General features: G+C 34.1%; 1 protein-coding gene across 3 annotated transcripts in view; it reads left to right on the forward strand.

Moving 5' to 3' along the window:
• The first annotated feature begins 775 nt into the window (after positions 1–775).
• Positions 776–13,501, forward strand: part of eml2 (EMAP like 2) — a 28,437-nt gene continuing 15,711 nt past the window's right edge. The window contains exons 1-4 of one of the 3 annotated variants that reach the window (XM_056473546.1): positions 776–997; positions 5,569–5,754; positions 6,069–6,195; positions 9,513–9,617. In XM_056473546.1, the coding sequence (XP_056329521.1) occupies positions 835–997; positions 5,569–5,754; positions 6,069–6,195; positions 9,513–9,617 (581 nt within the window). In that variant the 5' untranslated portion in view covers positions 776–834. Of the gene's footprint in view, positions 998–4,049; positions 4,219–5,568; positions 5,755–6,068; positions 6,196–9,512; positions 9,618–11,726; positions 11,856–13,501 lie in introns of those variants that run through there. The other 2 variants (XM_056473547.1, XM_056473548.1) reach the window with 2 other exon arrangements.

A 13,501-nucleotide genomic window follows, 5' to 3' on the forward strand; every position in this document is an offset into this window, starting at 1 on the left:
GCGTAAAACATGTGCTTGATAAGTTGGCGGTTCATTCTGCTGTGGCGACCCCGGCTTAATAAAGGGACCAAGCCAAAAAGAAAATGAATAAATGAATTCATTAATAGCCTAGGCATTGCTAGAGCTAATTTAATAGCAATTTTCTCAGCATTTAAATTATTTTGAACACAGAGATTCCTGATTTTCAAATTGTTTTATCTCAGCCAAATATTATCCTACATCAATGGAAACGTATTTATTCAAATGTATAAATCTAAATAAAATTAAAAAAAATAGTTTTTTAGCTCAGGGTTACATACAGCTAGTGAAATATGCTTTGAAAACTACTCTTAATACAACTAACAGAGACCTCGACTTTAAGGAAATTGTAGGTTCATCACAAATTGTAAAATGTAGAAAAATTTGGAGCTTTGTGTAGCTTTAATCAGACCTACACCGCCATCTACTGTTAAACAGCAGAACTAACAGATTCTTGACTGTCAACATTTTATGACAGCAGGAAATTTCCGAGATAAATATCTCTACACCTGTTACACCAGGCAACAATAATCTGTTAATCTCTTATATGCCCGTGCAAAATACTCACATATCTTGATGTGGCCTTTGTCCTCAGGACTTGTTAATTTGCCTAAGCAGTGTGTCATATCTGAATAAATATGCACATCGTGCTCATAGTAAAAGTAGCGACTGCTTATTATGGGACTCAAAGAGTAACGTAAACATGCTGTCTTGTTCCCTCTGGATAGCAGATGAGCGGTGAGGCTGTTGCTATAGAAACGCAGGCAGTACAGGTTGTCGTCGGCGAAAAGGTGTTGAAGCTTCACTCGTAGGCTAATGTATCGTATGTCAGGTAAGTGGGAAGACGGATTTGAGGACAGGCTTTTAAAAATAAGAAGAAATAATAAAGGATTTGCCCAGAAGAAGGACATGTCGGAGCGAGTAGCCTCATGTGGGAACCTGTATGACACGAACACCCTTCTGCTTCGGTACTGCAACGGTAAGTTTGACCGAGCATTTATAATATATGACGCGAAATGGTTTGCTTTTGTCACGTATTACAAACGTATACGCTATTTTGTCTTTGATATCAGTTTTCCAGACATTCCCTAACGTTATTTGACTTGTCAGTGCGCGTCACTGCCTGCCAGGGCACAATAACAAAAGAAACTACTGTCTGTTGTGTTTTCTGAGAGGATGATATTTGTTTAATTACTCATCAGTTTTATATAGCCTACATGCAAATTTAATTCTCCCCTAAAACATTTTCTTATCGCTAATTATATGCGTTAGCGATCAGTGTTGGTGTGAGAACATCTTAAAAGGTGTTAAATATAATTTGACATGATTATGTTTTTACAATTTCTTACTGATCTGTTGATATGAGCCTTTCATAAAACTGATTCAGTTCGCTTCATTGGGCCATTGTTGTTTGATTTTCAACCGTGCAGGTTTTTAATGGAAAGAATGTACTGAGTTACTTATTTATTGTGACCTAGTAATCCAGTGTATAACATTACCAAACTAGATAGATGGATTTATCTGGCAAACCGTGTATCCAGTGAAAACAACACCTTGAAAACATAATATTGTCGGCAGCATTATCACGAATATTACACATCTGTGTTCAAATATTTACATTTTAAATAAAAAAGTCTAATAATAACAGACCTTGGGCAAAAAAAGTACAAAGATGTCAAATAATTTTGCTTTACAATAAGGGATTTGTTATACTGTATACCCTACCGTGTGTCTGCTCAGAAATATATTTATTATGAAATTCATAAGCAAAGTGAAATGCAGAGTGTGATTTCTGAAAATTGTGTAAATGCATAGTCCAGGGGTGTTAGGTTAAAGTCTTGGAAAGCAGCTGGCCTGCAAAATTCAGCATTAACCTTAATTAAACACACCTGATCAAGCTAATCAAACGCTTCAGCCCTGTTTGAAATCAACAGGTAAGTGTGTGGGAGCAGGGTTGGAAGTAAACTCTGCAGGGCTTTGACCCTCCAGCAACTAAATTTGACACCCTTTCCCTAGTATAAACAACAGCAGAAAATTGATTTAGCATTATTAATCAATTGGTTTGTCAAAAGACTAATGTGCATCAAATATTATTACGTGTGTTTGTTTAAACACCAGCCTTTGACCTCAACAACAGTTCTTAGATAAGACTCTCCCTTTTAGACATGATAAGGCTATTGATTTTGCCTTTTCTATAGCCGCATGATTTTATGCTTGATTGCATTTTATTATTTCCATTTATCATATTATTATTTTCATGGCTAGTTTAATTTATTTTATTTATTTTCACTAGTGTTGCAGAAAATAACTTTTTTTGTCAAAACCTACCAGTGGGGTTTATGCAAACAAACTTTAATTTTCAGCCAGCCAGCCGCAGCACTTCTGGTGAACTGTCTTTTTGTTATAAAATTGCAACGTTTAAGGTCTGATTACTTTAAAATCAGTGATCTTCACTGCCTGAGAGATATACAATATAAAATGGGTCTCAGACCGGACAAGACGCACTGCTTTAAATTATATTTTTCTGCACCATGTCTTTAAAAAATGATGTGTTTATTAAAATATGTTTATTTTACCCTAGTATTTTCAATGGAGTTTCTGTGCTAACCTGCTGATCCTGACACTAGCGGTTACATGGTCTTTCATCTCGTTTTATGCTTAAACAACTAAATTAATGCTTAAGTTTATTTAACTGAGCGTATTGTAATTACTTTACAGCATCGATGCTGTGAAAGGAACCTTATGAAATTGAAAATAGTCACATTAAGCTTTCACCGGAAGTTTATCATTGGCTGAATAACACTAGCTGTGCATAGAGCCCGTTGAGGCCATCGTTATGATGTCATTTTAAAAAGACCAGAAAGCATATGTAAATGTTTAAAATAAATTCATAAATAAATAATACTTAAATAGTTAATATTATTAAAATATTTTTAATTAATATACAGTATTTTTTAAAATTCAATACACTAAAAAATTATGATAAATTATTTAATTAAAATTAATTATTGAAAGAATAAAATAAAAACAATCACAATTAAAATGCCTCATTAACATTATACTATTAAAATGTTATGTGTACAACTATTATACACATAATATTTCATATTATTTTTTATACTTTAGTGTAATAAAAGAAATGTACATGCATAGTATAACAAAATACTTATACTATAGCATATATAGCATATTCAAAGGATAAGAAATGTATTATTTTTAAAATTATTAAATACAGATATATTTTATTATACCATATTTATTTATATTTATAAATATTAAATATGAATTTATTTTATTATACCATATTTAAATATATTTCATTTGATATGAAAGAAAGAAAGAAAGAAAGAAAGAACAATAAAAACTGATTCAAAAACATTTACCATGTTATATCCTTTATTTTCTTAAATCACAGAAAGTGTTTTGTTAGGTTACTTAATATTATAATTATATGCCGTTTTTCTGCAAGCAACATCTTGTTGCAGTTGTCACTTAGAAGCAATTGTTTGACAAGCTCCTGTAAATAACAGGCTCTCTCAGGGACAGGTATCGATGTACATCGTGACCATTGTTTGCGTTTTCCAGCAGGTCAGTTTCTGCGACAGATGGTTTGGCTGAACGACAGATGGACGGGTAGACAGTATAGGATGAGACCGGGTCAGACAGGATGTCTGTCCACATTACAGTAACATTGAGCTGCTTTAAATACTCAATGTAAATATCTGAGGTCAAAGCACTTCAAAACCTCCCAACATGCCATCTATTGATAATAAAATGAGTATGCGTCCTAGGGGTATAAAACAACAAGTCGTAAAAATGTCAAATGCACATACACACTTCAGTGTCCCATTGGTCAGTGCACTTCCTGGTAGTGCCTGGCCGATGCGTCCGACAGGTCTGGAATCAAGCCAAAGCTCTCTTTACAACAGCACCACCAGCAGTTTTCTACCGCATAGAAACGGAGAACAGCGTCCTGTTACAAACATCACCCTTCTCCTCTTTAGCACTGAGGGTGGGGGAGGGGGGAGGAAAAACGTCCAGCCACCGGATCAGCCGTCCAGCAAAGCCAAGAGGAAAAATCTTTGGCCAGGGAGGCGTTTGGCACCTTTAGGGAAGCCCTTAGAGACCTGCAGAGGATCAGGCTGTCCGGGCAGCTGACTGACAGGCGGACATATACAGTAGTTCTGACTGGAATGGCAGGTAGGAGGAGAATGCAAGCAGAACGGGATGATGAATATTTCAGCACGTTCAGTTAACTGCGAGCATCCGGTTTCCTCCACACTGCTTTTGTCTTTCAGCATCACTAGTAGCTTCATCCGGCGTTCTTCTCACCTTCCAGTTTTCTTTCACTTTTATTGTTTGATGCTTGCCACCTGCTGATGCTTTTTTATCTGCTTGTGTATAAAATATGGGTTTATTAGATATGCACATTTACTGATGCATTGCCCTTGAGACTGAGATAGAGTCAAGGAGCATTATGTGCAGTAGGATTTATTTCTTTTTTTATTTTAATTTTTTGAGCAGCTGGAGTTGGAACAATGTAAATTTGTTTGGAATTTTCAATGTGGTTTTGTTTGCCGGATATATTTATAGGCCGTATATTTGAATGAAGTCATCTGATGGCCGCCACAGTGAATCAGCATTGTTAGCATCTGAATTCTTCTCAGTTATTCAGTCAGGCTTTCCAATTAGTGGTTTGAAAAGATTTTTTGTGTCAGTATATTGTTGTTGTCGTTGTTTTTGTTGTTGTTTTTTTTTTGAAAATGCCTTTGTAATCTCTCGATTTAATCACAGATGTTTCCACATGTTGATTCTAAGATGTCTAAAATAGAAAACTCTTGGATCCAGTGTTATTTTAGTCGATGGATGAAGGGGATTATTGAGTCTTTTTTTTAAATGCTACTGAAAATGTTATTTGCCAAATAAATATTTCAGATTTTCATGAAAAAATAAATAAAATACCAAAAAAAAAATTATTCATAAAATAAGTGTCCTAAAAAGAGTAACCCTAGATTATCTTCATTTTGAATGATATTTCCATTGTTTCCAAAAATGTTTATGCTCTAATTCATCCACTGGTTTTGATATTTTATTGTGAAAAGACATTTTAAAATGTGACCTAAGTTTTCAAATGTAAATAAAAAATAAAAAAATAAAATGCATTTTCCTTAAGATAACAGTAGTGACTTTTTTGTAATAATTCCTTCTCACCTTCTCCTTCTCAAACTATAATTTACATAATATTGTATCATATCTGTGAAGACCAATCCAGTGAGCAGTAAGCAGCATACAAAAAGAATTAGAAAAAGTTCCAAAATAATTATTATTAATAAAGTCAAAAGTTTACACAAAATCAACAAGTAATTAAATTAAACCAATTGACAAATCAATAAACAAAACCAAAAAAAAAAAGTTCAAATTGTGTGCAAATAAAATCTGAAGTACTATATATTGTATGTTTATGTACCAGTCTCTGTTAAAAAAGGGTGCATTGTCATTACAGCTGGTTTACTGATGTAGTTGTTGATATGTGTTGTTGGTCATTTTCAGATGATAACGTATCAGCCGGCAGTGGGATGGAGATGGACGACCGTCTCTCTCACCTGGAGCAGAGGGTGCAGCTGCAGGAGGATGAGATTCAGCTGCTGAAGGCGGCGCTGGCCGATGCTTTGAGGCGACTGGGCTGCTGTGAGGAGATCACACAGGCCAGCAACAAGAAAAGTGGACCTACTAAAGGTCAGAGCTTCATCATGACATTATGTTTGCTTTCATTACATCATTAGAGCCTAAAAAATAGTAACTGTCACTAGAATATATGTTTCAATCAAAGGATACTTGAACTCTAGTAAAAGAGATTAAACTTTACTGATTGAAAATTGTAAATTGTGTAAGCAGAGGGGTTTTTCTTTTTTGTGTGAGCCAGATAAACTGATATTTCAACCAAGGATGTATTGTAATACATGTGTAGGAGTTGTATAAAAATTTCCATGTGGGAGGTGAAAATCATTTGCATGTTACAGTATCTCACTGTTTCTTCCTTCCTGATTTAGTTCGGCAGATACTGCAAGCTCTGCCATCCAAGCCTCTGACAAATGGCTATGTGCAAACAAAACGCTTGAGTGGCTTTCCTTCCTCTCCCTCATCTCCAAAAAAGGAGGTGCTGATGTCTATCAAAAGGTGAGAGCTATTAACAAGATATATCATTTTTATAGGCAAAAATGAGATTATATTAGAAGAAAAGCCTACTTGAAACAGATTTCACACATGTTGAAGTGCAAGGTTATTTCTTTACCTCAAGATGGCAGTATTGAGTAGTAAACTATTATATGATATATAATGGATCTGCATAATTAAAGAGCTGTAGACTTTCATGGCTGCAATGGCTTCACAGGACGTGTACGTTCTTATATATTGTAATAATCATCATAAGATTTGATAATTAATATTAATAGTTGTAAACTATTGAACAGCACAAATAGCCTGTTGTTTTTTCATACTTCCAGAATGACATAATCTGAAATAGATGTCTATAAAATGTGAAAATATCAATGTCAATTCACCTAATATTTGATGTTCATGCTGTTATTTTTGTTTGCTAGAAAGTTAAAAGTGATCTAACAGTGTCAAAACGTCTGGCCAATCAGAACCTAAAATGCAAAACTGTAGCGTTTGCAGAAGCTGAATTTCATTTCAGCTTTGTTTTTTCAGTTTAACAGTGTAATAAGCTCAATAATTATTATTTGATAAACATATTTCAGATAGAAATATAATACGAGCTACAGGAATATCCTGTAATGCTAACTACTTTGCTTAAGATTAAAGGTGATTAATATCATTTTTAAATGAGATAAAACTAGGCATATTGTTCCGCTTGCATTTCCAAAATATTAGTATTACAATATCAGTATATACAGTACTGCATAGTATTTGCACACCATTATATAATAGGGTAAAACAGTACTCAGTATTCAGATAAGAATATCATTAGTATGACAATCTTTTCAGTAATGTAAACTACTGTTCAAATGTTTTGTCGATAATATTTGTTTGCTTTTTTAGTGTGTTTCTTATGCTCTGAAAGTGTATTGATTTACATCATTTTACCAATAATCTAGTGAAAAAAGTAAATACAACTTCCCCCAAAAGTAAAATTACCCCATAATCTACTCACCCTGAAGTGGTCCATGGTGTATAATATGACTTTTTTTCTGTCTTATGAACACAGTCAGAGTAGTTTTAAATTATCCCAGCTCTTCCATGCTGTACAGTGGTCTTGGATAGTGTACATTTGTCGTAAAACTAACCCAAATGTCTCCAGGGGGTAATGCATGTATTTTGTAATTCTTTAATTATGAACCATAATCACTAACTTCTGGTGGTGGGTGATTGCACATTATGCACAACTGATGTATATGATGTATGACACATAAGACGGGGAGGCACATTGTAAGAGTAATCTACTGTATAACATTATACAATAACACCAAGCTAACTTGTTCGTTGTTGTCTTCTGTGGTAAGCAAACTGTGTGGTAAGTGGTTCCTGTGAGATGCATTTATTCCCAGAGCTTCTGCTAAGAGTCATGCGTCATACTGTTCATCATTTAGATCAGTCACGCATAACATGAATTCAACCACAAAAAGTCAGTGATTGAGTTTAGAATTTAAAAATGTGAACCATTTTTGTTACAAAAACACAACAATCCACTTCATAAGAGATACGTTAGCCCTCTGGTAATGTATGAGTTGGTTTGAAAAGCCACTATCCATCACCATTATACAACATGGCAGAGCCAGGATACAATTTAAAACTACTCCAACTGTGTTAGTGTGACAGAAAAAAATCATGGCTTGAGGTTGAGTAAATTATGGGGCAATTTCCATTTTAGCATGAACTATTACTTTTATGTCAAAAACCGCTTGTTAGATTTTTTTGTGGAGACTGTGCTACATTTCTTTTAGAATTGTTTGATGAATAAAAAGTTTAAAAGAACAGTATTTATTCATTCATTAAAGGTGCTGTAGGTATGTTTTTGACTCTTCTAAAGCATAAAATTAGCATAATATATTTGCAGATATTAAAGAAACATGCTAAGTGAACATGTTTATCTGAAAAACAGTGCTGGAGTCAGTTATTCTGCTTTGAAAATGTGTTTTCCGTGCCAGAATGCTGTCTTTGTTTTGGTCATTTTAACATGCCCAGTTCCAGTTTAGCCAATTATATTTCAGCACCCTGGGTTGCCTTGGCGGAAAAAAACATGTATTTCATTCATTCAGAAAGGCTCTAAAAGCATGCATCCGTGACTGAAATGCGACCTCCAGTGGACAGTAGCAGACTCTGAAATGAGACAATAATATTTAGACCCGCAGATTTAGTTCCACATGAGGTTATTAATTAGCAAATGATATAAATATTACGAACGTAAACATGAGCAGGTTAGCAGGTTACACTGTAACAGTGTGTCCTAACTACATGCTTCGTGACTAGATACGCAGTGTTAAGCAATTTGGCTGTTTGCACCAGACGAAATATTACAGAAATGTAAATACAGCCATTCAGAAAAACAGAATATACACTTACTCACAAAACAGTAAGGTTTATAATTTATTTAATACATATTAACCCTATTTAACATTATAAAATGTACATGCTAAATCACTGATATGTGTTTTATTTTGAGTACTGAAGTTCTCACAGTTCTGAAGTTCAATTTCAAACGGTTTATTTTATCTTCAAGATCTGAGGTAAACTATCTGCTGCTGCTTTTAGTATATGGCAATAAATGTCTTGTAAAATGGCATTCAAACTCACATAGGTAGCGTTTAACACTAAATAAAGCACATGAGGTATACCTGAGCTGATCATTGTCATAGTTTTCTGTTGTTCACCTGTGAGAAATAGAAGCTGTTTCTGAAATATTCATTTGAGTTTGAAAAACTTCTTTAAATAGGGAAAATATTCCATCTATCAGGTGTTGTTGCTTTTAATTAGAACAAGGTTTAAATCACTCGCTCCTGTCCTCAATCTGGCAACCTGCACTTGCGTTTGTGTTGATCAAGGAGTGCAATGCCTAGTTCAACCACTGGGTGTCAAACTTACATACTGCACCTTTAATTTTCCTTCAGCTAAGTTTCTGATTTATCAGGGGTCGCCACAGTGGAATGAACTGCTAACTACTTTGGCATATATTTTTCGCAGCGTACGACCCAGTAGTGGGGGAAAAAAACAGTATTTATTTAGAATAGAAACCTCATCAATTGATCAATGTATGTGTCCTTGGAAAAAAGCATTCAAGAATAATAAAAAAACACATCTATGAAGTTCATAAGTTAATTGAGCTTAAACATGCACTTCAATGCACTGTGATGTGGTGTCATATTTTCAGCTTAGCCAAAGACCTTTTTGTCCTCGTTTTTCTTTGATGTCTTTCTCGCATGCCCTCTGCATTGTGCCTCAGTCATTGTCTTCCTCAAGCTGTGGTTTCTGTGTGTCAGGAAGAGCATGTCCACTGAACGCCTGTCCACAGTGAAGAAGGAGATGGCCGATTCCCGCAGCAGAACCACCTCATCCAGCAGCTCAACATGCGGAAAGAGAGATAGGTACCTTTTTTATGAATAAAGTGCAGTTAGATTTTTCTTGGACTCTAAATATTGAAAGTTCAGTCATTTTCCCTCCCTCCAAACCATTAGGCTAGTACAAGGCGTCAACACAGCTAAAAATAGATGCTACCTCAGCGTCTAATTAGATGACAAGCCCAGACCTTTGGTTAGGAAGACACCAGAGACAGTAGAATGGGGGTGAGGTGGACTATCCATAAAACATTTTCTACTTTAATTTAAGCAAAATCAAAATGAAAGGCTGACATTTTTATTCTCGTGGTATTGATATTTTAAAATATGCTATTAAGTGTAAGTTTTGACTGTTTAGTTCTTACTTACAAATAGAATGATGGCATACTTGCATGCTGATTCTGTGCAGAATGCCTGTTTTCTCGATATAAAAATACACGACTATTGAAATAGCTTTTCTTAAACACATCAGCATGACCAAAAGAGACTTTTATGTTACAAATAAACTATTTTAAGTAAATGTTATTGATGTTTTTGTATATTTTTTTACTTTAAAAAAGCACAACAACATATTTGAAAATAGGGCTGAACAATAAATAGTTTGAGCATCAATATCACAATAGTCACATCGCAGGATTAGATTATTTATTAAAGATGAAAAGATTTAAATATTATTATTTTTAGATTATTTATACAATGATGACCATGTTTGATTGTTAAATTTCTGTTAGACTCTCCAAAAAACCATAAAGCACTGTTTGTTTCACTTTTTGCTAATTTTTGCTATGTTGTATTTATATATGCTTGTAATTTATTATAATATACGCATATGCAATGCATAGAAAAAGTGTCCAGTATCATCCAATATTGTATTTTAAATAGCACTTGAGCATCACAACATTGTGTTAGAGTGATATCTGTAGGATCATGTGACATTGAAGAAGAAATAATAATACTAAAAATTCATCTTTGCCATCACAGGAATAAATTACTAAAGAATAATTAAAAATTAAAGAGTAGTTAAATTTTTTTTAAGAAAAGTATATTTTAATTTCAAATAAAATTGAACAATATTTATGTTTTACGGTTTTAAATCAAGTAAATGTAGCATTGATAAATGTTATTATTATTATCGACTCATCGACTCCATTTGAATGTTAGTGTGTAGTCATTTTTTCATAGTAAGAAAGATATTTCACTAGTAAATGTGTTTGTTGTGCACACACCAAGAAGGCTTGGCAAGAATGTGATCAAATAATCAATCATTTATGGTGCGTATACATGCAGTTCCAGGAAGGGAAGTAAACACTGATGTTCATGCCGGACATCTGTCAATAGAAGTATTAGTGTTATCAGTCAGAAGTGTGCTGCTATCAGATCTGTATGACAATCATTGGGAAACTCTCATTAAACTTTCATGAACAGAAATCCATTAAGCACTTTATCACTTAATGTAGTGTTCAATTAAAACTACTTTTTATTTTCACTGGGGAAATGAGGATAACAAGTACATTCGAGAGGAAATTAGTTAATAAAGAAGTTTTTTTTAGCTGAAACTGTGGTCCTTGGTGGTTCCTAAAGTGCAAGTCAATGGATATTAGTCTTTTGCTTCATTAGACATTAATGTATCATCAGGAAGCATTCATCTTGTTTTGGTGTGTATGTTTTTGTTTAGTGCCAGTAGCAATTGACTTTAATTTTATAAATCACCAAAGATCAGAGTTTCAGCTAAAAATCTTCTTTAATGCTTTACTTAAAAAAACAACCACAACAAAAATAAATATGGTGATGGCCTGAGGGGGAGTATAGCTTTTGTTACAGTCACAAACTAATACACAATGAAAACTTAATTCAACTGAAAGATTAATGATCCGTTCTAAGAAGTTCCCCACCAAGTTCCCTCAGGATGTTTGTACAGCAGATAATCCTCCACCTTATAGGATTATATTTATGGCGTTATTATTGTTTAAGACTGAACTTTGCAAGGCGCATGGCAACTCCACACAGTCACTTAGTTCACCACTGAAACAGCCTGCTGACCACAGTCTGTTTCATATTACTGCATTGAAGCACCAGGAGGTGTGGTCACCCGAAAGGGGCTGTCATGCACGTTGAGGAAGTGTCCTGCCATTGGTTAGCAAGGTCCATGTTCTTGCAGAGCTGAAGTTTACTCAAACAAGGAACTCAGTCTTCTGCCTGACGCTTCTGTAAATTCCAGCTAGCAGTTGAAAGAAATAACAGGAAAAGCAACATGAAGAAGTCAACCAGGTAACGTTCACGCTCTTGTTAGGCTCTTCAAAATACAAACTTTGGGTTGGGTGAGGCTGAGAATGGAACTAGTTTCAGCTTCCAATAACAAAGCAAACATAGGTAGACAAACAGCATCATGGCTTCTATAGATAAGCAAAGCGAACACACCTGGGTTGAGTTTGTGATGTAATTTTACAAATGGGAACAATAGAAAAAGAAGCAAACTTTACAAGTAGAGATGAATCAGAAAACCGTTTAAAGAGGATTTTTACTTTGCTGTCGGAAGACTTTTGGGTTTTGTTTGCTTGTTTGTTTGTAGGGGCACTTTATGCAATGTCATCTAGCAAAAATGTGCATGTTTCCATCTGCCTTGTTGCCGTTATTTCTTAGAAACTCCTTAGCATGACAGATGATTATCTTTTATGTCAAGTTGAAGACATGCTGTATATAATGCATGTACTATAATTGCTTTAGTGCATTACTAAATGCTTATCTAGCAATCTGAGACAGATATTGATTGTTGCTGCTCTTCAGCTGTACAGTATGTATTAAACATGGAACACACTCACGCACAAACAATGCAGGCAAATTAGAAGTCAAATTAGAGCAATTTCTACAATAGGAAATAAAACGCTATGAAGGACATCACAATTAATTTCAATGTTAGCTTTTAGAGGTTCAGTTTATTTTGTATTGAATCTGGAATTGCATGTCTTTATGGCATTTTTATTGTAGAAAATCCATGAATTGTCAAATTGTAACTTGTCAACTGTACCAAATGTATTAAGGATGGGTGTATACTGTGCATAGTCGGTGCATTAGTATAGAGCTTCTTTTAGGTCAAGCACATTAGTGCTGCATACTCACAGCAGTATATTGAGTTTGGATGCTACACAGCCTAAAGTGTTGCTTGTTAAATGGATTTTTCCGGGATGTGCTTATGAAAAAATGTTTGCATGGACAGCTGCCATATTGTGTGCCATTAGTTAAAACTAATTGTTGTAAATTAAAGTTGTTGTCTTAGTTTTTAACAGTATGCTTGTGTATAGAAATCCATGTAAATAACACTCTCCAAGTCCCAAATTATAAAATAATTACCAAAATATAATTTGTTGTGGTGCAATGTATACATAAAGGACATGTATACTTTATATATACTGCTTTTGTAATATAGGTGTTTTATAATAATAATAATAATAATAATTTATATATATATATATATATATATATATATATATATATATATATATATATATATATATATATATATATATATATATATATATATATATATATACATACATACTATATATATATATATATACTATATATGCTATATATACTATATATACTATGTACTATAATAGGTACATTGCATGCTTTTGATCACTCTGGAAAATTGTTATTAGATGTGATGCTTGCTTAGGTGTGGCCCACTTTCAAGCTTTAATGACTGTGTGGACTGTGTGTACAGTATGCAAACAGAAAATTGTAGAAACATTTCTGTTCAGTATCAACCAATTTTTTCCCGTTTACACATCAGCTGTTTATTTTGCCCTCTGACTACAGAAATGTCCAGTTTTTCAGCCAGAAACCGTTTGCTGTCCATCCTTATTCCCATGTGTATAACTGGAGTGACACAAACCTATTCCAGCAAATAGTGC

Source organism: Danio aesculapii, chromosome 15 (assembly GCF_903798145.1).
Source record: "Danio aesculapii chromosome 15, fDanAes4.1, whole genome shotgun sequence".
In the NCBI taxonomy this organism is placed as follows: Eukaryota; Metazoa; Chordata; class Actinopteri; order Cypriniformes; family Danionidae; genus Danio; species Danio aesculapii.